This window comes from Leptopilina heterotoma, unplaced genomic scaffold (genome assembly GCF_015476425.1).
Source record: "Leptopilina heterotoma isolate Lh14 unplaced genomic scaffold, ASM1547642v1 Lhet_24, whole genome shotgun sequence".
In the NCBI taxonomy this organism is placed as follows: domain Eukaryota; kingdom Metazoa; phylum Arthropoda; class Insecta; order Hymenoptera; family Figitidae; genus Leptopilina; species Leptopilina heterotoma.
This window is the reverse complement of record NW_025110956.1, coordinates 4,609,708-4,636,601: the sequence shown is the minus strand read 5'-3', so window position 1 is coordinate 4,636,601 and position 26,894 is coordinate 4,609,708. Positions and strand designations below refer to the sequence as shown.

At 23.0% G+C, this 26,894-nt stretch overlaps 1 protein-coding gene across 4 annotated transcripts in view; it reads right to left on the bottom strand.

Annotated features, from left to right (window-relative positions):
• Positions 1 to 2,101: 2,101 nt before the first annotated feature.
• Positions 2,102 to 26,894, bottom strand: part of LOC122502875 (protein phosphatase PP2A 55 kDa regulatory subunit) — an 82,736-nt gene continuing 57,943 nt past the window's right edge. The window contains exons 3-11 of one of the 4 annotated variants that reach the window (XM_043613193.1): positions 26,310 to 26,602; positions 12,603 to 12,668; positions 12,300 to 12,397; positions 10,560 to 10,838; positions 9,248 to 9,425; positions 7,004 to 7,338; positions 6,300 to 6,515; positions 5,988 to 6,155; positions 2,102 to 3,608 (exon numbers count right to left, since the gene is read on the bottom strand). In XM_043613193.1, the coding sequence (XP_043469128.1) occupies positions 6,003 to 6,155; positions 6,300 to 6,515; positions 7,004 to 7,338; positions 9,248 to 9,425; positions 10,560 to 10,838; positions 12,300 to 12,397; positions 12,603 to 12,668; positions 26,310 to 26,391 (1,407 nt within the window). In that variant the 5' untranslated portion in view covers positions 26,392 to 26,602 and the 3' untranslated portion in view covers positions 2,102 to 3,608; positions 5,988 to 6,002. Of the gene's footprint in view, positions 3,609 to 5,987; positions 6,156 to 6,299; positions 6,516 to 7,003; positions 7,339 to 9,247; positions 9,426 to 10,559; positions 10,839 to 12,299; positions 12,398 to 12,602; positions 12,669 to 14,665; positions 15,753 to 16,460; positions 16,591 to 20,560; positions 20,730 to 26,309; positions 26,603 to 26,894 lie in introns of those variants that run through there. The other 3 variants (XM_043613191.1, XM_043613192.1, XM_043613194.1) reach the window with 3 other exon arrangements.

The window sequence follows — 26,894 nt, the reverse complement described above, 5'->3', positions numbered from 1 at the left end:
TTGAAATCGAAATATTCACAAATATTCGAAATACCTTATTTTCTAAGCGAATATATTTTTATTTAATTCTTATTAAATTTTTAGTTTATTTTTATTTATTTATTTTTTTTTTTTGAAAACATTTTTTTTGCTCCATTTTATTTTTAAATTAAAATTGATAAATTAGATTGAATTGATTCTATACATTATGCTATGGCACAATTCTTATAACGAACAATTATTGGTAAAAAGTTGAATTATAAATGCGCCAACGACTTTCTATCTTTTCTTTTTCTGTTTTTTTTTTTTTTTTTTTTGTTCTTAAAATGAAAAATAAATATAAAAACTCAATTGTGTCAACAATTGAAAATTATATTAGCTGAAGTTCGCCGAAGAAGTTACAGTATTTTTGCATTTAGAATAAAATTTCAACGGTCGTTAATTATTATTATTTCTTTTTTTATGAATGTTTAAAAGCATTTATCGTGCATCGCAGTTTTGAGGAAGATTTATTTCTTTTTAAAAATATGTAATCTATAAGGCGTTCTACGTCGTATAAAGTCAATAAAAATACAACTTCGTCTAAGTTTCTCTTATCACAATAGGACAGATTTTCAGACTAATATTATTCATATCAGTGTATTCATTTATTATTTTCGTTGGGTAATTATTAATTCTTTTTATTTAAATACTTCGTATTTTGTTTAAATAAATTTATTTTTTTGAAGAAGTTTATTTTTTTTGTTTAAACAAATTTATTTTTATTCCTTAAATAAATTTATTTTCAATAAATTTATTTTATTTAAGTAAATTTTACATAAATAATAAGCGCTCTTATTCAATTTAAATAATTATTAATCGTAAAATAATTATTTTAGAGTACTTGACAATATTTTTGATTGGAAAAAAATGTTTTTTAATTTGATATTTTCGATAAAGATTTTTTTTTAGAATTTTTGTTCTTTTTTTACTATTTTGGTTCTTAAATACAATTTATATTCTACTAATTAATTACTGATTATTTATTATTAATTGCTTTTTCTAATAATTCTTGCAAAAAGAAATTGATAAACGACAATTAATTGAAAATTTTAAATGATATCTCTGATATGAAAGTTTATTCGTTTTTATAGAAAAAAAAATTCCGTGTCATTCATTGTGAGAAAATACACGCTTGTATATTATAAAATACACTTGTGTTTTATGATTCGATTACTATTCGACTACATTATTATACAAGGATAGCAACAATTTTTCACCAATACAAATGTCTTGTTAACAAGAGTCGTTTTCACTCTAAATATTTTCAGTCGTTGCGAAAAAATGCGATTATTCTTTTTTTTTAAAAATTATTATTAGCCTTTTTTAAAAAAATGTAGGAAACAAATTTTAATTTCTGAATTTAATAGCAAATTTCTATTTAATTATTTTCTTAAATGTTAAATTATTTTTCATTTACTGGAATTTATGGAAAATACTTTTTAAAGAATAGAAAAAATAATTAGATTTGAAAATAAATTAGAAATTAAATTAGAATTTCGGAAATAAAAAAAATTGACCCTAAAAATTTTTTAACAGCAAAAAATTTACTTAAAAATTTGTCAATTAGTTATTTTTCATAATTATTTTCCATTCATATATTTTTTATTTAGTAGATAGATAAAAAATTAAATTTTAATATAATCCAATAAAAAATTGAAATTGAAAAATAAAAAATCAATAAAACAAATAAATGGAAAAAATTTTAGTAATAAATTCGGGTCGTAAATTTCTAACTACATAAAAGGTGTGATGAATAATAAAAGAAAAGAAATATTACAACTGATGTCGATTTATTATAAAATTTGTTCATTTCTTTTTTTATAAGTTTCATTTTGCAAATTGAGCTCTTGTCTATTTTTTCCTCTTTCTTTTCTTTGCCTCAAAATTAAATTTCAGTTTGCAAGAAACATTCAATGAGAATTTTCGTTTTCGGAAAATGAAAATCACAGGTAATTTTTCATTAATATAATTGATGAAATAAAAATTATTCTAGACAATCGTAAATAAATTACAAAAATGATTATAATATTTTCAATTTCATTAATTGTATATAATATGTACTCAATTAAAAATTTCTAAATTGCATATTTGAATTATTTTTTTTTTCAATGCAGTACTACATTATTACGCAAGTCCAGCTTCGCATTAATGATAAGTCTAAAAAAAATTGATTTAAATTTATACAAGGATTATGCGTTGCAAAAAGAAATAAAATATAAATCCAATGAATGCTTTTTTTAATGACATGCGAAAGAAATTTAAAAAAAAAAGAAAATTAACAATTATTATTCATTGAACATTTCTCGAAAAATTCTTCCATAGAAAACGGCTCGGTTAATATTTTATTTGTAGAGGTAAATTTTTATTATAAAAATAAAAATAAAATTGTAGGCCTTGTATATTGTAATAAATTCGAAATTTAAAAGAAAGAAAATAAAAAAATTGTCTGAAACTCTGACCAATAAAACGTTGTACATGAATCAGACTCGCATGAAAAGGAAGTTAATTAATCTACAGAAAATAAAATTCACTTTATATCTCTTTCTAAATGAAATGATAATGGCTTGTGTGACATTAAATATTGCGTTATACAAGAACAATTTTTTTTCTCATTAAATATTTTATTGAAACAAGGAAAAAACTATTTTTTTTAAATTTGTCTTTCGTAAGTCATAGCTATTTTTTTTCTCTCTTTATTTTCTGTATAATAATTTAAGCGATTTTGATTGTAGCATTTTCGTTCTTAACTTGAATTAGGCGGCTGTGTGTAACTTTCGCAAATATAAACGTTCAATCAGTCAATTTATGATTTTCTATATCGAATTAATTACAAGATTATTTTTAACACTTCTTTTTTTTATATGTATTATTTACTTTTGTTGTTGTTGTTTTGCTTTACTGAAAAAATTTTTATTTTCTTCTTTACTTTAATATGCAAATATGGAAAGTTTCACCGACGAGAACTCGTGTGTACGATAAATGTTTGCATTAGAAAAATCTCGAGTACAAATTTGCCAAATATTCAATATTAATTATTAGTTTGTTGAAAAATTTGCGATCATAATGGAACAATAAATGATATCGCGATTTAAAATCAATTATAGATTTGACGATTTTGCAAACATGAGACAATTTTTGTTGAATTAATCAGGGAAATAATTCCCTGGAAATATCACGCGTTGTTGTTGTTGTTGTTGTTTTAGTGTCTCGATACAATTAGTTTGAGCTATCAGACTCAATTTTCTTTTTTAGAATCTTATGATGTATTCGGATTTGTATGCATTCTTTTTTATGTACAAGTATTCACGCGGTAAATTGTTTTTTTTCTGTGCGAGCATGGTTGTGAATATTTTCGAGTAGACGCGAATATTTGATGAGGGATGAAGTGTTGTTTCTCAGACAGGACGCTCTCTACATTTTCTCGTTTCTTTCAGTCCGTCAACATTTTTTTATTTTTTTTTTTATTTTGGAGTACACACTGTTGTTGTCTTTCGTCCATTATCAATCATACTATAACACTCGTTGCTCCATCCGAAGCTTGTGGCTTTTGCGTGCCACGCTTACGTCAATATATACCGTTGTACTATCTGTAAAAGTAATTTCCTTTTTTTATTTCTATTTCTAAATGGATAATTGGGATTAGAAAAAGCATAATGGCAATTTTATTGCATTGCTTTAGAATTAACTACTATTTTTTCTTGAATTGAGTCAATTGTTGCAAAAAATAATATTTTCTTATAGTATATAAAATAGTATTTTCTTTCTAAAGAAATTTCTTTTTATTGCAAACGTTTTTTTTAAATTCAAGAACATTTTCAGTTAAAAAAAAGAAATGTCGAGGAAAAATTTTGACTTATATATTAGTTTATGCAATGAGCGAATAAATTATTTAAAAAATATGTTTCTAAAGTTCTGAAGGTTCAAATGAACGAAATTTATTTATTTCTTCTTCAAATTTTATTACAAAATTTTTGTGTCACTATACAAAACAAAAGAAATTAATTATAAAGCTTCTAAATTAGGGTTACCACAATTATTTTATTTTTTCCCCTTGATTTTGACTTCTTCCCTGACACTTAAAAAAAATTCAAAAGTAATTCAATTGCATTCCTCTTGAATTTTTTTCAAGGAAGATAATTTTCAGAAAATTTGGTTTCAAAAACTTTAAGATTGTCTAGTTATTTTAAAAATAAAATTAATTACAAAATTCTGTCGATTATTTTTCATAAATTTCAATAAAATTCTTAAGAAATTCAATTATTTCTGGTAGGATTTTAGAAAATTTCAATTTCAAAAATTTTTGAGTACTTTTTTTATAAAGATTTAATTATCTTTAAAAATAGAATTGAAATATTTTAAAAAGCTAATTTTTCCAAAGTTCAAATAAAACTTTTAAAACATTTTCAAAACTTTATTTAAATCTTTTTCAAATTTCTCAGAAACTTAATTTTTTCAGAATTTTATTTAAAATTATTGAGAACTTAAATAATTTTTTAAATAAATATTTAATTATTGTTAATTTTTTTCACATCAATTTAAATTTTTGAAAAATTGAGTTTAAATCCTTCTGAAATTGAATCATTTCCGAAAATTGCAACTTTTTTTTATCACTAAAATCTTTTCTAAAATAATTATAATTTAGAATTTTTAAAAATTTATTCTAGAATTTAATTATTTAATTTAAATTTAAATATTTACAGAAATAAAATTATTTTAAAATTCATTCTGATTCAAAAGTTTTTAAACTGAAAAAAAATTCGAGTAGATTTGAAGGATTTTAAGTTATTCAAAAATATTTTTGTCAACACCAAAAATTAGAATTTTTATAGTAAATAATTCACATTGTTGAAATTCACAGCATTTATGATCAACGAATTAGCAAAAAAAAAAATGTTTTTTAGGCAAATTTTTATAATTTTTCCATTGAAAATATTTTTTTTTATCAATTACTAAACAAAAATTATAAAAAGGAAAATTTTACTATTTTCCATGTAAAAAACATTTTTTTTTTTATTAATCGTTGATTATAAACGTTGTGAATTTCACTAACGTGTAATTTGGCATTTTTCTAGTACTTTTGATAAAATTCCCTGACATTTCCTAGATATTCCTGACCAATTTCATTTTCCCTCATTTCCCTGAATTTGTGGCAACCCTTTTAATGTAGAATTCAAGTTTTTAACTTTTCTTGCAATCAGTACCTACTTACTTTCTGAAAATGTTTTTTATAACAAAATATTTCGCTTATTTGAACGTTCAAAACTTGTGGATCATTAAAAAGTTCGTAATAATTTAAAATTACAAAGGATTTTTTTTTCAAAATGTAGATATTTTTTCATTTCATTAAAATCTTTTGTTTGAAATAAAGTCACATGTGGATGAAATTTAAAACCTTCAGAAAGAGAAAAATTTGAATAAGATAATAAAAAAGTTGAAAATGTTATTTTCGAAAAAATTTACTCAGAATAAAAATTATTAAAATTCGATAATTAAGTATCCTTAATGTTGATAAAATACTTTTTCATATTCTTCTTTGTTTTCATATTATTTGTTTTTACTAATTATTTGAGAATTACATAATTCTGAAATATTTTCAATATCATAAACTGTCGTACGTGACTTTTTTTAAGAATTTATTTTCAAAATAAGGTTTAAAAATTTTATTCAAATTTTATTTATTGTTCTTTTAAATTTATTTCAATTTGAAGAGATTTATTATTTATTTGTTCTTTAAGAAATGAGCGAGAGATTTATAATTTAATGTAATATTAACTAATATATATTTATTACTATTATTTAAGAGGCATATGAAAAATTGATTTAAATAAAAACTAATTGTTTTAGATTCATTATAAAAAGTATGTTTAAAAATTTTATTCCAAGAAGCATATAATTTTTTACAATAAAAAAAAGTAGCAATACTTTTTTTCGAGTAGATCGAGTAAACAGTTAAAGATAAGACCAACCTGCATACAGATGTGCTAAAGCTTATCTTGGAATAGAAATAGATTATTAGTAGCCGCAACAGCAACCACATTTTCGGAAGGATGCCACGCAGTGTGCAAAATTTTCTTATTAAAATCGAGGCAGTCCACGCTGATCTCGTCCTTCTTTCGTTTACCACCAGTGCAGACCTTGAAAAAAGTGTTTCATTATTAAATAAGTTTTTTTTAGTTTTTTCCAGCGTTTTTAGGCTTCTTTCTAGTTTCCTTTTTTTTAGTTTTTTAATTTGTTAGTTTCTGTAAATATTGATAAGTGTTTCGAAAAATTCTACCAACCTTTCGTGGCTTCAGAAGTGTTTTAGGCTTTGCGATGTCACGCGCCGCTTCCAAAGTAAGATCTCGTTTAGTGGTACGATCAAAAACTCGGAAGAAATTATTATAAGAACCAGTCATAATAGCAGAATCGTTACCACTCCAACAGCACTCGAATTTATCAAAAATACAATCATTTTCATACAATGAGCACAATTTCGATCTCAAGTATTCGTGAACCTGTGAAAAGAGTTTCTTCTTATTCCAATTTCTCAACGAACAAAGAGTTTCAGTTTCAAAGTGGCATTTCAAGTTCGTAAAGTTCACAACCTTTATAATCAACAGTTTGGAAAAAAGTTAAAATGTTCTATTAAAATTTTTGATTAAAAGTTTTCCACGTAATTATTTTGATCAATAAATTAAAATTAAGTTTGTGAATAAAAATTGTATTGTTTTTTGCGCAAAAAATATTTTTTTCCATCAATATTGTTGATTATAAGTGTTGTGAAGTTCACTAAAGAGCATTTTAATCAAATGCTTGTTAAGATTGTGACTTTCATTAAAATCGCAAAACTAAGAATTTGATTTTAAACTCTAAATTTTCAAAAATTAAATAAAATTAGAAAAATGAATTTCTTTTTTGCAATTAGTATTAAGATGGCTAATTAAATTTGTTTGGTAATTAAAATAGAGGTATTAATGTAATTGATATTATTGAGAAAACTTACGGGATAACATTCGATGGGCCTTGTTTCCATGTGCAAGTCCCATACTTTAACACTCAGGTAATCTCTACTAATCATGTAACGGCCGGAGTTACTGAGTTTAACGTCACTTATACTCGAAATTATCTCTGAGAAAAAGCTCCTATTAGTCGGGTCCTCTGGTTCCTCGAATAACTTACTGTGACGATCACAAAGAGCTGCTGATCTCATATCACACAAGCGGATTGTACCCTTACTACTACTATAAACTAGAAGGTTGCATTCAACTGGGTGAAATTCAGCAGCTGTTATGACTTCCGTAAGTTCCTCCATATTCGTCGGCTTAATATCTACGATATCTGTATCAAGGGGTTAGGAAAAGTATAGCAATATTCCTCAAAGTACTTAAATAATATAATCCAAAATTCGAAGTTTATATTTATATTTCTTCCCACTGGCATGGCGATGAGAATGTAAAAAATTATCAATTGTTTCAAAAACAATTAAAATTAATAATTAATTCATTTATAATTCGATTGAATCTGGTTCTTTTTTATCGGTTATTTAAGACTAAAAAATTCCGTAAAGTTTTGGACGTTCAAATGAACACAGGTATTTTTGTCACTACTTTTAATTTCTATTTGATTAAAATTATTTTATATTTGATTTAAATTTCCGGGTTGCCACAAAAATTATTGATTTTGTTTTTCCCTGATTTTCAGAAAGAATTTTGACTTTTTCTCTGAATCGAAAAAAATATTCAGATTCACTTTAAAAATTATTATATTTAAAAAACTGTTTCTAATACAATTATTTCTGAATATCTTTAAAAATTGTCAAAGTATTTGATGATTACATTTTTGTAGATAAATATTTAAAAATTATTATTTTTCTATAAAATTGCTCCTGTAAATTGTTCAAATTTAATTTCAATATTTCAATTCAATTACTTTCTAGAACTTTTAACTGAAATTATTCTCAAAATAAAATATTTTTTAATAATTTTTTTAGAAAGTTGATTGAAAATTTAATTATTCAAAGAAAAAGAAAAGTTCACCCTAAAATAATATTGAAATCCACTTGTTTACAATTTAAATTTACAATATTTCGATTGTTCAAAAATTTTTCTATTAAATATAATCAAAAATTTAACTAATTTCAAAAAAATTTGAAGTAAAGTCTTTCAGAACAATAAAATCTTGCAAATTTTTAATTAAAGGTATTCAAAGTTCAAATTTTTTAAAAACTTCAATTCATAGTTTTTTTTTGGATTATTTCTAGAAATTTCTACTATAACTTTTGTAATATTCAATTATTTTCTCAAATTTTTAAAAAAATTCTTCTATGATTAATTTATTTTTAATAATTTTCAGAAAGTTTTTTGAGAATTCAAATTATTCAATTGTTATTTGTATAGAAAAGAAAGTTTACTTAAATACGCCTAAAATTCACTTATTTTTAATTCAATATTACGAAAATAGATTATTCGAAAGTTTTTTAATTAAAGATTCATTTTCATAATTTCTAATTTCAAAACAAATTCTTCAGAAAACTATAACTTCTTCAGAAAACTATAACTTCTTCAGAGTTTTAAATTAAAATCATTTAAAATCCAAATTTTCGAAAGGTTTCAATTTGAAACTTTTTGAAATTCAATTATTTAGGAAAATTGTAAACGTAATTATTCTAGAATTGAGTTATTTTTGGACTTTTTAAGTAAAATTATTCCTTAAATTATTTATAAGTAATAATTTCATGATAGTTCTTAAATAATTAATTTCTTTAAAAAAAAATTCAATTTCATACTTTGCAAAGTTCAATTATTGACCGAAATAGAAAAACTTGAAGTTCTGTATTAAAATTCGTGGTGATTTCAAAGGTAAACAAAAAAAATAAATCTTTTTAATATTTTCAAAGGCTTTTAATCACGAAAATCGAGAATTTTCTTATGAACTCTAGAAATTTAATATTTTTCCAGTACTTTTGATAAAATTCTCTGAATTTTCCCTGATTTCCATGACCAATTTTACTTTCCCTAACTTTTCGTTCATTTGTACGTTCAAAACTTTAGGAACAACAAAATTTTTGTGGTTATTCAAAAATTCAAAACAAAAAAATGATATTTTCAAAATTGAAAATTAGCATTTTTAGTCTTCTTTCAAAAAAGTAAAATTAGTATAATTTTAACATAATCCAAAATGTTTGAATTCAATTTAGTGAACAAAAAAAAAATAAGTCGGAGCATTTTAATTGATTGAAAAAGGATACTGAAACTCTGGTCAGTAATTTCCAGATGCCAAAGATTAATTCTAAGGTCGTCGGCACTGAGGTATGTTTCTTGGTCACTGTTGACGCTTATACTGTTTATATGGTAAGTGTGCGCATTAGCAAATATTCTCCTTGGTGATGCCTCGACCATCAATTCCATTGGTTTAATAGAAGGTACCTAAAAGAAATTGATCGTCAAAATAAAATTCCAATTTATATTCATTAAAAGATCTCGGCTTTTTCTAATTTCAATTCTATTTCAATTGGTATTCAATTCAATTTTGTTTCCGATTGCTATTCACTTCAATTTAATTCTACTCCAATTGATATTTTTTTCAATTCTATTTCAAATTCTCTTCAATTCAATTCTATTCTTTTTCAATTCTATTTAAATTGCTATTCACTTCAATTCTATTTCGATTGCTATTCAATTTTAATTCTATTTCAATTTTTCTTCAATTCAATTCTATTTCAATTGCTCTACACTGTAAAAAATAAATCTCACTTTCAGTCTCCTTTTGACTAAAATCATTTACATTAGAAACATTTTTGACTGAATCTTAGCCATGAGAGTTTAATTTTAAGTCCTAAAGTTAAATGTAAGCCTTAATTTTAAATTAAAAAATAGGCTAGTTTTTAATAATTTTGACGGTTTTAAAATATAAACCGTTTCAGACTTTGTTTTTTCCGTGTAGAATTAATATTAGTCTCGTAATGAAGAGTCATTGCACCTTTCGACAACGTTTTAAAGAAATGTAGACGTATATTTTCTATTTTTTCAATTTTGAGAAAATTTTCACAAAGAATATCAAGAAAAAAATATATAAAATCTCTCGAAAAAAACATTATGAGCGCAGAATGATATTTATGACAGCACATTATGCTTATTTGATGCGCATATTTAACCTTATGTTACGAGTGAGATTTCTATTCTATACGTTGAACTTAAAATTCTTTACTTCTACATCTCCAATTACTTTTATTACATATCAACTTTATTTTTTTTCCTAAGTTGCACTATTTTTGAAATACAATTCCCCTCACGACTTTGCTTTTTAATTTAAAAAAATAAAATTGTCTCGCCAATACCAAAAAATTTTGATTTAAAAAAAATGTTTTTTTGTTTCTCGAAGGTTTTTTTTTGAATTGAACAAATTGACTGCTGTGTATAATTGACAATTGAGAACAATTGATGACCTTACGCATACTTAAGGCATTTGAATTGATATGAAATGCATATTCAAATTGCAAAAATGAAATTTATCCTTTGATTTTTGGTAATTGCAATTAGTGGAAAAAAAATTTCGTTTACCCTCAAGGCAGTAATGCAGGCAGGATCACGAATAGAGCCATTTTCCTCCTTAGTATTATAGCCCTCGACTTTTTTGTCTCGTTCAGAAACTTTCCATAATTTGATGGTCTTGTCATTTGTAGAAAGCAGAAAATGTGCTGGATTTTTCCTCTTTAGCCATCTGATTTTGTTTATCTTTTCTTCTATTTCTAATGACTTTAGATAGTCAAATTCAGGCTCATGACTTTGGAAAGTGCTGTACACGTTGTATTCACCTCTCCGAGGGATGCTGTTTTTACTCTGAAAAATTTTGAAACAGGAATTAAATTATAATTTCAACTAAAGTGGAATTTTTTTAGTTAAATAAAATTTTTTTTTTATTTAGAAACTATTTAATAATCAAAATGATTTAATCATATTGTGCTATTTGGTTAATATTTTATTCGAGTTCCATTTCTTGTTCTTTTATTTAGAATTCTATTTTTTTTTATTAGAATAAATTGAGATTGAAAAGAAATTCGTCAATTATTATGATTTATCCTTAAAGAAAATATTTAATGAATGATGTTTACATATCAAGAATTTCATCTAATTTTTATTGATAAGCCTCTCTAGAATGATAATTAAATTGGAAGCCAGAAGTTGATAAAAGTGTTTGATCAGCTTAAATCTAAGGATTCGAGTGTTATAACGTAAAACAGTAGATTAAACAAATGAGAAATTCTAGAGAGAGAGAGATAACCCTACAATACTTGTAGATAAATAACAGTTTATAAATTTTTCTTATTTCGAACTTAACTCGGAGTACAACTCTAAAGATAGCTTTTGTATTATAGACAATGGTATAAGATTATTGGCTCAATCCCAATTTCTATAGCTGTAGAAATTTAATGATTTTTAACGAGAAACTTTTGCTGATTGTTGTAATTTTTTCCCTTCTGTTAGATTCGATTTTTTTCGTTCCTATAATTTGTAGGCATTTCTCTATTCTCTTTTTTTCTTCTTTGAAAATTCAAATTTATTTTATTTAAATTTGTTTTCTTTCATTCGAATTATTTATTTTAATAATTATTAATCGACATTTTTATTCATCCGGAAGAGGAAAAATGTGACAATTAAATAAGGATTAAAATATTATTCTGGAAATAAAATTTAAAAACGTTTCGATCGATCGTTTACTAATATAGGAACAGTGAAAATTTCGGTAATAAAAATTATTTTTTCGAGAAATTAATATTTATTTGCTTTAGAAGAAATATATTTTTTTAAATTATTGAATATAATAAATCCTATGATAATAAATTCTATCCAAGTGGGTGTTTCTTCTCAAAGTAAAAATTAACTAAACAAGAAATAACCAGTTTCCTAGATTTTAACGTTTAAATAAAAGAAATTTTTTTCTAATTAAATATTTTTTCAAAATTACTGTACGAAAAAGAATTATAATCAAAACTAAAAATTTCCTTGGTTAGGAATTAATTTTTTTCCATAAAAAATAAAAATTAAAAGACATAAAAAAATAGGGTCGTTCATTTAAACGTTCGACACTTTAGAAACGTAAATAGTGAAGAAAATTTCTTGAAAAAAATTCAGATATAATTGAAAATTAAAAATAAAATTAAAATAAGTAAGAATTTAAATTAAATAAGTAAAAATTCAAATTAAAAGTAGAAAATAAAATTAAAATATAAAATTAAATTTCAATACTCTAATATTGAAGTACAGTAAATTATTTTTTTAAATGTAAATTAGAAAACTTACAATTGGGTCCCTTTGGAAAATAACTACTCGGCCACCCTTGTCTCCCGTTGCAAGAAGGTCGCCATCGTGGTTAAATTCAACACACGATATAATGTCAGCTGTAAAGAAAAATACAATTTTTACTTTCTGCAAAATATTCAGTAAAAGTTTGATTTTGCATTTTTACCTCCAAAAACAAAAAAAAAAAGATATTTAAATTCACTTACAAAAAAACTGTATAGATCTAATTTTGGAGTGCAAATAATGATAAGATAAAATTTTTACCAAGTTTGTTTAATCTACATAAATGAAGACGATAATTACCTTCAGTGACATCATCTTCCAAGGCTCCCTTTACTTGAGAGAAACACCATTGGATATCGCCATTACCTATGGATTAAAAATGAAATAGATTTTATTAAAATTTTTTAAAGAAATAATTTAAAAAAATTCAAATTGTGCAAAATGTGTAAATTGATTAAATTCTCTTTTATTTTCTAAATATTTCATTTTTTTATTGATTTTCTAAATATTTTCAAAATAATTTACAATTTACAAGTTTTAAAAAATTGAAATTGTGCAAATTGATTACATTTTCTATTATTTTCTAAATATTTTATTTATTTTTTATACAAATATTTTCTAAATAATTTACAATTTACAAGTTTCAAAAAATATAAATTGTGCAAAATTTACAAATTGCTTACATTTTCTAAACATTTTTATTCTTTTATTTTTTTCTAAATATTTTAAAAATAATTTATAATATTTATAAGGTTCGAAAAATATATAATTTGTACAAAATTTACAAATTGATTAAATTTTCAATTATTTTCTAAATATTTTATTTTATTTATTTTTCCAAAGATTTTCTAAATAATTTATGATTAAATTTGAAATGTGTCAATTTATTTCTATTTAAATACAAAAATTACAAATTAAAAATTTAATTAATAATAATAATACAAAAAATAATAAGAAAAATTAAAATCTTAATTAATTGGATCATTTGAAGCAAAAATTATTGAGAATTGGAAAATTTTTACCTCTTTATGAGCTGGTTTAATTAAATTTTAGTTTTTTATTATTGATTGTTTCTATAAAATTTTTAAATTAATGGAAAATTTTTTCCATAAGCCGATAAATTAATTTTTTTCTCGAATTATAAAAATCGTAACTTTTCCGTTTTCCTCAAAATCAAGATTTTTATTTCAACCTATATAGGAATTTGAGAAAGCAGTAGCAATTGGTTTTTTTTTTTTTTGAAATTGGTTATGTAATGTAAGATTATGCATTTAAGGAGAAAGCAAAAAGATACTTTTGCACAAACTTAACATCGAAAAATAGAAATAGAATTTGTCGTCAATTTCTAAATTATTGACATTGTGCCAAACATGTATTCATTTTATCTGCAAATGATATAATTTATAGTTAATCTGACGTACGTTTGTACAATGTATACCAAAACAGCGTAGATAAATATTTAGAATAACATTGCATTATTATTATTATTGCAATTATCTGCATTGAAAAAAAATGAATCACAATATTCATTTATTTATCTTATTTGTAAATAAAAGAAATTCAGATCATGTTTTGAAAATTATATTTGCCGTTGACATTATTTGCAGTGTTAATAATATTTGCAATATTTACAGCATTTACAATATTGACAATATTTTTGTCAATTTTTAATTTCAAAAACATATTTTTGTAGTATTTGGTCAAAATAGTAAAAAAAAACAATTTATTCGATATCAGAAAGTGTGGATAATTTTATAGAAAATAGAAATAATTATTGGCATTCTAACCTCAAAAGCAAGTTTTAACCTATAATGACAAAAACAAAGACTTATTTATAGAAAAAGAATAAAATTACCTATAAAATTTCTACCTATGAACTATTTTTTATGAAATTAATTTAAATTTAGAATTTATTTACAATTGGATACAATTTACGTTAAAATCATGAAAATTATAAAATTATAGCAAATTTGTCAAGAAATTTGTAAAGATAAAGATTTTGAATTAATAAATCAGTTTGTAAAACATTTTCCAGAAAACAAATAAAATAAATTTGTTTTTGTCATTTCTGTGTGACTTGAAAAAAAATTCATAGAAAGAGAGAGAAGTAGTGAGCACGTGATTACTTTTAATCAGACAGAATATTCAACCCTGAATATACTTGCTTTTGAACAGTGTTGCGTAAGTACTGATAATTAGTATGTGAACGAGTAAAAAAAAGAGAGAGATAGAATTTGAGAGAGAGATAAAGATAGAGAGTGCAAGAAACGAATATAAAGCAGGATTTTTAAAAAGAGAGAGAGAAAAGAGAATAGTGTGTGTGTAAAGAATGCATTTTGCGTGAAAGATGAAACGGAGCCTACTTGAAGTTTCGCCGCAATCCATCGTGTGTCTTTAGACCGCCAACGGTTTCTTAGGGTACATCTGCCCCCGGTTTTGCGGAGGTGGTCAAGTAAAAACTGGAAAGAGGAGGAGAAATATTGGGGGAGTAGAATAAGTTGTTGGATCCGGCGTTGTGAAATTACACTATAGCACTATAAGTAGTAGTAACACTCTCGTCTGTGTCGTTACGACGTTAAATAATATTATAGTGTTATCAGACGAGAAGCGCCTTTTGATGAGGATGCGGAATTAGAGTATCCGGAAGTGCTGAGCTTAGCGACGAAGTACACCAATAGAAGATAGACGTCCGTGTAATATAAATTTAGGTCAAGGTTCGTTATGCCGCAGTAGTTTGAAGTCGAAAATTTTCAGGCAAGCAAATAAAATATTACAAAGAATTATGATGTGTTTGAGCAAAAAAAGAAACTGTGGGCATTAAAACGAAGGGGTCAAAAAAAGAAGGAAAACTTGGTGTGACACCTGGCGCGCGCGGAACTTTTTCGTCAATTTTTTAGAGACTTTCGAGATCCACAGCTAGGCTAGGCTCCGGTTTAGCTGCTACTTACCGGCCATCTCGAACTACGCGAAAGTGTGTTCGTCGCGAGGAGAAAAGAAGCGTTTCGGAATTATTTGTTTTCTATAAGTAGATTAAAAAAAGGAATTTCACGAGATTTGGAATTTCTTTTTTCACGTAGGGCGGGTTATAATATAGTAGTCCTTGAGCGAGCCACGCTGCTTTTTCGTATTTTCTTTATTCTTTTTTTTTGTTAACTGTGTGAAGGGCAGCCGGCTGCACGAGGAGGTACACAGGATGAGGATGCTTCTCTCGACAACAGAGCAGTAAGGTGGAGAGTCATACGCGAGTTTCCTTTGTCACATATTCACTTTGAAACGCACTCGTTGAAATTTTGCACGCACTAGCGTTTTCTATGGCGGCCAACAACTCAAACAGAATGCATAACCACCGCACAACACTGCTATTTGCGTGACGTCATACGCAAGTCACAAGCACAGGTTGAAATTTCTTCTTGCTTCTTGTTCTTGTTCTACTGCTTCCATGGACGACGCCATTTTGTCCGCGAAGACGAAAAGGCGCGAAACCTCGCGATTTCTGCCGATTATTGCCGAGACCACACGAACTATTGCGCGCGAAATTTTAAATTTCACAACAATTATTAACAATTAAATACTCTGATAATGATGATGATAATAATAATAATAACAATCATATTTTATTTAAACACATAAATAAAAGAAAATCGATTATAAAAAGACTTGTTGTCTATTTTAATCTTGTTATTGTTAGTTTTGTTCTACTTTTCTATTCTTTTTTTCCTTTTTATTATTATTATTATTATTAATATTAATATTATTATTTTTAATAATAATATTATTATTATTATTATTATTATTATTATTTCCGTTAATGTTGAATTACTTTTTTCGACTATATTTTTTAATAAACGAAAGCAATAAATTATGTGGGAAAGGTGGGAATAAAAGCGAACGAATTTGAGAAGGAAAATAAAATATGAAAGCGCCAATATTTCATTTCTACTGAAGTGTATAACGGGTTGCATATTATATGTATATAAATTTTTTTTTTTTTTTTTTTTAAAAGCCCCAGCGTAATTATACTCGGGGTCTAATAAAATCCCTGTGGGGAGAGTTAAATTTACATTTTAAGTGTAAATTTGCATAGAAAATTTTCCACCTATTTTGTTTGAAAATCAACAGTTTGTTAATTTTACTATAGTTTGCAACACATTAGCCTACCTAACAGTTGAGCTAGTTTCTCGTGTAATTCTTCAAGTGATGAAAATAATGGCTCCTCTCTCATCATGTGTGTTATATTTTTTGGAGTTCTTAATCCCGGCGATAAGGATTCCATGTTTTTAAGTAAATTATTGTTTGTTTTTTTCTTTTTTTTTTTTTTTTGGAAAATAGAATTTTAATTTTTTTTTTTTACAAATTTTTGTTTATAGTTTATTTATAGATGTCTCACTTGTTCGTCAAAGTACGAGGAGTTTTTTCTGATGAGCATTTTTTTTCTGTAGAAAAAAGAGATTGTTTATAGTTTTTTTATTCTTCTTTTTTCTTTTTTAATTTTCTATTCTTCTTTATTTTTTTTTAAATAATTTTTTTTACTTCTTTTTTATTTAGTTTGCTTTTGAAAAAAATTCGCAACTTTGGGAAGATTTTAGTTTCTTCAATTATTTATTAGTGATATTTTATTATTCTTTTTTATTGTTTTTAATAATTTTTTTTTACTTCTTTTTTATTTAGTTTGCTTTTGAAAAAAATTCGCAACTTTGGGAAGATTTTAGTTTCTTCAATTATTTATTAGTGATATTTTATTATTCTTTTTTATTGTTTTTAATAATTTTTTTTTACTTCTTTTTTATTTAGTTTGCTTTTGAAAAAAATTCGCAACTTTGGGAAGATTTTAGTTTCTTCAATTATTTATTAGTGATATTTTATTATTCTTTTTTATTGTTTTTAATAATTTTTTTTTACTTCTTTTTTATTTAGTTTGCTTTTGAAAAAAATTCGCAACTTTGGGAAGATTTTAGTTTCTTCAATTATTTATTAGTGATATTTTATTATTCTTTTTTATTGTTTTTAATAATTTTTTTTTACTTCTTTTTTATTTAGTTTGCTTTTGAAAAAAATTCGCAACTTTGGGATGATTCTAGTTTCTTTAATTATTTATTAGTGATATTTTTTCATTCCTTTTAATTTTCCTATTTATTTTTATTGTTTTAAATAATTTTTTTTATTTCTTTTTATTTAGTTTACTTTTGAAAAAAATTTGTTACTTTGGGATTATTTTAGTTTTTTTTAATTATTTATTATAGATATTTTTTTACTTTTCTATTTTTTTTTACTGTTTTTAATAATTTTTGTTATTTCTCTTTATTCAGTTAACTTAATGAAAAAAATATTTGCATCTTTGGGGTGAATTTAGTTTATTTATTCTTTTTTTTCTTTTCTTTATTCTTTTTTATTTTTTATTCTTTTTTAATTTTCTATTCTTCTTTATTTTTTTAAAATAATTTTTCTTTATTTCTTTTTATTTAGTTTGCCTTCGATAAAAATTCACAACTTTAGGATGATTTTAGTTTCTTTAATTATTTATTAGTAAAATTTTATTATTCTTTTTTATTTTTTTATTCCTTTTCTATTGATTTCAATAATTTTTTTTTATTTAGTTTGTTTTAGAAAAACATTTGCAACTTTGGAATGATTCCATTTTTTAAAATTTTTCTATTTATTTTTATTGTTTTAAATAATGTTTTTTATTTCATTTTATTTAGTTTACTTTTGAAAAAAATTTGAAACTTTGAGATTTTTTTATTTTTCTATTCTTTTTTACTGTTTTTAATAATTTTTGTTATTTCTCTCTATTCAGTTAACGTTTGAAAAAATAATTGCATCTTTGGGGTGAATTGTCTTTTCTTAATTATATTTATTAGTGATATTTTTTTATTTCTTTTTACTTTTTTATTCTTTTTTATTATTTCTAATAATTTTATTTTTTTATTTAGTTTGGTTTTGAAAAAAATTTGTAACTTTGGGATTATTTTAGTTTTTTTCTATTTTGAAAATTTTATGAAAAAATTAAAAAATCGTCAAATAGAAATGTTACGTAGTTTTCTCTGACATTTTGCAAGATGAATTTTAGTCGCGTTTGTAATAAATTGTTTACTAAGAAAAAAATCAATTTTTTTTTGTTTTTATTTCGAAAATAAGTGTTGAAAATTTTTTTCAAAAGCAAAAATTGTATAATTCTTGAATTTGACATTTATTTAATTAACAAATTTTTTTAAACTATAAATACCATTATTTATTGTTAAATAATATTATTTATCCTTAAGTCTTATTATTTATCGTTAAATAATATTATTTTATTTAACAATAAATAATTAAAAACAATTTTAAAGTTTAAATTTAATTTAAAAGTTTAGAAAACAAAAATTCGAATAGAAAATAAAAAAGAAAATTGGTTTTTTCTTATCAGAAAATTGAAAGTTGAAATTGAAAATAAAATAAATTGAATAAAAAAATGTGAAAAATTTGAAATACGAAAGAAATTACCTGCTTAAATTGCGATGGAGTTGAAATAAAATAAAGTATTATTATTAAAACAATTAATTGAAATTTTGAAGCTATTGTCCACTTAATGTGAATCATTATAAGACATTATATGCGATTATATTCGCTCGTTTCGTATTCTGGACACGGTCACCTTTCGAAATAGAAGTAAACACGTACGTGGTCGAAATTTCATTCTCTCCAACATGTAATACTAAGTCTCACGCGACAATGATTTTGTGTCCAGTGAGTGTGATAATGATAACACACTAATACCACTTTAATTTCGAAAATAGGGACACACGTGGGGCAGGTGAGGGGGGGGGGGGGGGGGGGCCCCCCCAATGCAAATTTTACACGATAAGCATACGAATGATTGATTTTCAATTCATAAATATAGTATAATATATATTATTTTTTTTTTCAATGTGAATTTCAAGAAGAAACTAATCATCGACTGACGTTATATTATATTTTGAGACTCGTCATTGAAGAAGATGGTTGCACGGGCACCAATGTAAATTAGATAGTCCTCACTAAATGGTTGCACTAATGAATATCCTACAGCTTCTCAAGTCATTTGCAGACTCAGCAATATTACCGAGATTTGTTTTTCTTTTTTTCAAATAGTTGTTTTATTTTTTTTAAAGATTTTTTTAAAAGATTTTTTATTTTGAAGATAGTAATATATTTTTTTAATTTTATAGGTTTTTTACTCTCTCATATACTAATTATTTTAATACTTTTAGAAATTAAAATATAGGTATACTTAATATAAAAATCAATAAATTATTAGTGTTAATTATAATTAGTGTTCAAATCTGATTCAGTGAAAATTAAGCAACTATTTAAAAATTAAATTAATGATATTGAATTCGGAAAGAATATTTAAATTTCCGTAAAAATATTCCTGTTTTAAAATGAAAAAAAATTTACATATTTGAATTGAATGCCATTTATACTTGATTCAAATATAATGTTTATTTTTTGTTATTTTTTATTAATGAGAATTAATAATTTCTAGTTAAAAATTAATTAAATTGGTATTTTATAAATTATTTGGTATAAATTTAATAGTTTTCATTTGAATTATTGAAGTTAATTATTTTTTACTTAATTTATTAGTTTGATAATTAAAAGTGAATAAAATTTAATTTCGAATTTTAAAAAACCCATAAAATCAAAATTTATAGTTAATACACTGAAAAAAAAATTTAATTGATTCAAATAACCGATTAATTGACTATATTATTAATTAAATATTTACTTGAATCAAATAATATTTATTGGAGTCACTTAAATGGTATTTGAACCAAAAATTTCAGTTTTTGAAGCAAATACCATTCAATTGACTCCAATAGTTTTGATTTGGTGTCAATTAAATATTTAATATTGATAATAGTCAATTAATCGGTTGTTTGAATTAAATAAATTTTTTTCATTGTAATGTAATTATATTATCATAATTAATAATGTAATTTCAGTTTTGAACTTTTCTTAAAAAAAAAAATTTCTTACCTTATTTACTCCCGTTTGTGAGAGATTTGTTTACATGTGTATAAACTATTATTTAGACAAACTTTTTTTGTCTTTCATTTCGACAATTTGTTTCAAGAATTATTGAGTAAATTATAGAAAAAAAATTTCTCTAATTATCAAGCGTGATGAATATTCGTTATTATAATATAAACGAGGATTTTGTATATAATATACTTATTTATATTTTTATAGTTAAATATAAAAATTTTGTTTGTATTATTTTTGTACACATATATACATACTTTCATCATGATCATCAAGCCATTCATCACTGTTTTCATTTTCTAAAAATTTGGAACTATTATGAATAGAATTGCGAATTCTGGCTGAACTTCGTCTTGTGACTTTATAACGAACTCGACCTCGCGTGCTCATTTTACAATCAACGAACCGACCAAACTAAATCTATTCAAAACTCACTATACCATTCATTCAGAACAAGCATAAATATTTTGATTCTGGAAAATGAATCTTGATACATTATAATTCGTGTAAATTACCCCAAAATATTTCATTCTATTATATAAAGTGGCGCGAACAGTTTAAAATTAAATTAAAATTTTTAAATGTTTAATATTTTTATTCATTTATTATTACAATTAATAATTCAATTATTTTCGTAAATAATAAAACTCATCTCGAAATTTCAATTATTTTTATAAATAATAAAATAGTAGTATTTTCAAGTAATAATTGATTTAAAAATTAATTTTAGATAATTAATAAATTGAATATTAAAAGTATTATAGCGTGTATATTTTTAGAAAGAATTGAATTTTGAAAACAATATGTAAATTAAATTCATCTAAAACAATCTCAGGAATTCAATTATTTTCATAAATGACAAAATTCTTCAAAGGAATTCAATTATTTTCAAAACTTTTTATAAAATTTATTATAAATATTCAATTATTTTTAATAAAATTTAAATTTATTTCTCTAAAGAATTTAATTATTTCCAAAAATTTCAATAAAATTCTTCTCAAGAATTAAATTATTATTTGTACAAAAAATACAATTTTTCACATGAATTCAATTATTTTTAAAAACAAATTTTAATCAAATACCTCGAAAAATTTAAATATTTTTAAAAATTTTATTAAAATTCGTCGAAAGAATTCAATATTATTTAAAAATTTGTTGATAAAGTTCTTTATAAGAATTCAAATTTAAGAATTATTTAATTATTCAATAAATTATATATTTTTGTATTTAAATAATTGAATTCTCGTAGAATTTTCTAATAAAAATTGATTTAAAAATTAATTTTTAATAAAACTTTAATCAAATTCCTCGAAAAATGTAATTATTCTTAAATGTTATTAAAATTCGTTAAAAGAATATTCAATTATTTAAAAATTTGTTAAAAAAATTGTGTATAAGAATTAAATTTTAAGAAAGATTCAATTATTGAATAAATTATTTATTTTTGTATTTAAATATAATTTAATTCTCGTAGAAGTTTCTATAATAAAAATTATTAAATTAAAAATTAATTTCAGTTAAAGTCGAGGTTAAAGTTTTAGATAATAATTGAATTTTAGAGAAGTTACTATTAATTGCAATTTTTAGAAATATAATTGAATATTGTAAAGGTTTCATAATATTAAAATCATTGAAAATCTGATTATTTTTCATACATTTAATTTACCAAAAATTGTACGAATCTAATTTTTTTTTTTTAAAAGCTTCATCCAAATTTTTTTAAAATTATTTCAAGTTTTTATTTTCTAATATGTAATTGAAGAATTTCCGAACAATCGATAAAATTTCGTAAAATTGAATTGTAAACAAATGGATTTGAAAATTTTCTAAGAACTTTATCAAAAATTATTAAAAATAATTGATTTAAATAAGATGTTTTATAACAAATATTCTTATAAGTTATTGAATTTTAAAAAGGTTTGAATTAAAAATTTTTTGAAATCTGAATTCTTATGGAAAAATAATAATTATTAAATACATTATTTATTTAAGAAAGAATTGATGTTTTCGAATAATTTTACTTTTGAAGAAATTCGTAAATAAATGTAACAGCGAACATTTTTTTTAGTATCTAATAATTTTTGGAGTGAATCAGAATATTCTTTAGAGTCAGGAAAAAGTCAAAATTTTGTCTGGAATTCTGGGAAAAATGAGGGAAAACAAAATTAAATTTTGTGCTAATTTGGTTTGTTAATTTTTTAATTAGGATTTAATAATAAAAAAAACCAACAGTTTAGTTTGAATAATTAATAGACTTTGTTAAATTAACATTTTTTTGGCAATTGTACAGTTTTTAAAAATTTTAATAAATAAGATAAATAAAATAATAATTTTTTTAATTTTACAAGAAAGAAATAGGATTTTATTTGTCGCCAGTGTAACGTCAACCCGTCATACAACTGTGCATAATATAGGCAACTGGCTGAGTATATTATTAAAATCTACTTGTCGCAAACTATACAAGTGTTGCTAAAATTTATACCCTACTAAAATTTAATTATGTAATGAACAAAAGTATATCTCATATCTTTTTTTTTTATGTGTCAAGTTATCTTTTTGCTTTCTCTATTAGATAAAATTAATTATGCACATTCTTTTTACTGTATTTATATTTTATACAGTCAAAATGCATAATTATTAATATAGAAAATGTATAGGATAAAAATTTAATTTACTTATTTTTTTTATGAGTTGGAGTGGTTCTTGAATTATTTATTGCACTGCTACGTGGAAAATGTATACAAGAATAAATTACACAATTATGCTTATTAATTGTGACGATTTTCGTCGCACTTGCGCATTTATTATACATTCTAGTGTTAGAAAGATAACAAATTAAAGAGCATTAAACTAGTTTGTATATACATTACGTACTGGATTAAAATTACATGCTCGAAATTCTTTTTTTTTTTTTTTTTTTTTTTTTTTTGATAATTTAAATTAACTATAACGGAATTAGTATTTGCTATCAATTTTTTGCCATCAATTTGCCATCAATTAGTAAAACTTAACTAATTTGTTAACATTTTTTCTTGTGCTCTAAATCCAGGGTTGCCACGCAACCTGGAAACCTGTAAACCCTAGAAATGTCAGGGAATTTTATAAACCTTGAAAAAACCTGGAAAAGTCAGGGAATTTTGATTCGAATCCTGGAAAGTCATTGTTTTCTAAAGTTATTGTCCTTATTCTTAAAATTTAATTTTTCTTTAATTCAATTTTCTTAATTCAATTTTAAAAAAGTTGTCTTTACAATTTTTCTTCGCAATAATTCAATTTTTTTCATAAATAATAAAAAACTTGATAGATTTACAATTATTTTTCATAAATAATGAAACTCATCGCAGAATTTCAATTATTTTGAATACAATTTTAATGGAAAATGTCATTATTTTTCTCGATAAATGTCATTTTCTTAAAAATTTTATTAAAATTCATCAAAGAAACTCAATTATTTAAAAAAGCCTTCCTATAATTTATTTATTAGAATTTAATTATTATTGTCAATTCATTTTTTATTAAATTTCTTGATAGAATTAAATTATTTTCAAAAATATTAATGAAATTTTTTTTAACACTTCAATTTTTTTTTTTCAAAATAATTTTAATAAAATTCTTTGTCGAAATTTCATTAACTTCCATAATTTATCAAAATTCAATTATTTTCAATATCTGCTATTTCAATAAAATTTCACAAAAGAATTCAATTAGGTATTTAAAAAAAATATTATTAAAAATTCATCACAAGAATTCAATTATTTTCAAAAATAATACAATTTTTTGCAGAAATTTAATTATGATCAAAAGTTTTAAAAAATTATCGTCAAAATTTCAATTATCTTTATAAATATTAAAATTTTTCTCCAAAATTCAATTATTTTCAAAAGTTTTAATGAAATTCTTTTTAACAAATTGAATTTTTTTCTTCAAAAATTCTCCTCCATTCAATGATTTTCAATATCTACTAATTTAATAAAATTTTCCACAAGAAATGAATTATTTTAAACATTTTTTGATAAAATTCTAAGCAAACCTTTTATTATTTTTATAAATAACAAATATTTCACAGCAATTCGATTATTTACAAATTTTTTTTATAAATTTCTTTGCAATAATTCCATGATATTTTCAAAAATATTCAATTTATTTTTAAAGAGATTCAATTATTTTTATAAATATGTAATACAATTTTTTACAGGGATTCAGTTATTATTTTCATAAATAATAAAACTCATTGCAGAATTTCAATTATTTTTGGTACAATTTTAATCGAATTCCTCGTAAAATGTAATTATTTTTTAAATTTTATTAAAATTCGTTAAAAGAATTCAATTACTTAAAAATTTGTTCATAACATTCGTTATGAGAATTCAATTTCGAGAAGCATTTAATTATTTTATAAATTATTTATTTTTGTATTAAAAATAATTAGGTATTTAAAAAGAAATATTATTAAAAAATTCGTCTCAAAAATTCAATTATTTTCAAAAGTAATAAAATTCTTCGCTGACATTCAATTATGATCAAAAATTTAAAAAATTTATTGCCAAAATTTCAACTATTTTTATAAATATTAAAATTTTTCTTCAAAATTCAATTATTTTAAAAAATTTTAATAATAATCTTGGCAATATTTCAATTATTTTCAAAAATTTTAATGAAATTCTTGGCAAAATTTCAATTATTTTCAAAAACTTTTCTCAATTCAATCAAATCTTTTGCAGAGATTTAATTATTTTTAATGCAATTTTATTTTAATCTAATTTCTCGAAAAATGAAATTATTCTTAAAAATTTTATTGAAATTCTTCAAAAGAATTTTAATTGTCTATTTAAAAATTTGTTGATAAAATTCTTTAAATGAGAGTTCAATTTTAAAAAACATTCAATTCTTGAATAAATTTTTTTTGTATTTAAAATAATTGAATTGTCGTAGAATTTTCTAATAATAATTGATTCAAATATGAATTTCAGTTAAAATTTTAGAATGTTTGATTTTAAAAAGCTTTGAATTAAAAATTTTTTAAAATATAAATTTAGTTTTAAAAACCTGGAAAAATTCCGTTTTTTAACCTGGAAAAGTGATGAGGAAATTTGAAAAGAGCAAAAGCGTGGCAACCCTGAAATCTAAATTGGTTAAAATTGAGATAAATTTAATACTCTCTTCATTTGATTATTATAAATAACAATTAATAATTGATTAACAATTAATAATTGATTAACAATTAATAATTGATTAACAATTAATAATTGATTGATAATTAATTATAGATTAACAATCAATAATTGATTGACAATTAATAATTGATTAATCAGCAATTTATTGAGAATTAATAATTAATTAACAACTAAGAGCTGATTAGTAATTGATTTGCAATTAATAATTGATTAACAATAACAGATTATCGATTAATAATTAGGAACAAAATAGAATTTATTTATTTCTACAAATTTGACTAATTGATTAACAATTAATAATTGATAATCAATTGATTATCAATTATTAATTAAGATTAGAATAGAATTGATTTCTTCATGCTACAAATTTTGTACATCATTTATAGTGTTATCGATTATTGATTAATAATTGATGAATAATTAATTAATTATTAACAATAATTAATTAATTAACAATTGATTAACAATTAATAATTGAAATAAAACAGTATTTTATTAATTTTTTCTTCGAAAAATTTGTTTTTCTTTTGCAAGCGAGCGCTTGAAAACCGCTCAAACTTTCAATTATTATAAAATTATAAATTTACCATCAGACAATTTCGAAAATGATTGTTTTACTCATTATCGTTAATAAGTTTCTTTTTCATCTCTCTTTTTTTATTGTTTCGAAGAAATGAGAGAGAAATTCTTCTTTACTTTCATAAATAAAAGAAAAAGGAAAAGTTTCGAGTTGTTTTGTATGTTTTGTATATATATATAGAGAAGAAGTTATAAAAGACTCTCTCGACATGTGTGCAATAAGTGTTAAAGTCTCAAGTGCGTTTTCACTTACCCCTCTTGTTTACGGCAGTATTGATCATGGACCCAAGTTTGGTGAGGCTCGATTGCCTCATGATACTTGATGGACTCTTCATTTGCTTGACCGGCGGTACCGGAAGTGATGACGCTTTCGAACGTGCTAAAATAGCGCCGTTCCGACAATTTCCGGATGGATTGGAACCGGGGGGCCTCTGGGGCGGTGCCCCCCATAGACCCACCACCCCCGCGTGACGCGTGGTGACAAATTGCTCTTCTTTTTATTGAGAAACTTCTTCCCCCTTCTCCACTCTCGTATTTATTTATAATCTTCGAAAGAAATAAAAATTAATTATTATTTTTTATTATCTACAAATTCAATTATTTTATCCAATTTTTAAAATAAAATTGCGTTAAAATTTGTAAAATTTAAACTAATTTATTAAATTAAATAATTAATGTTATTAATTATTAATTAAATCATTAATATTAATATTCTAACAATAGTTCGGGACCAGCGAACAATTTTTGTACTATATCATTTGTTAGTAATCAGAAGATAAAATTCGCTCAAAAATAATTTTCCATCATCTGCTGATTATCGGCTGTGGTTACTTTTTAT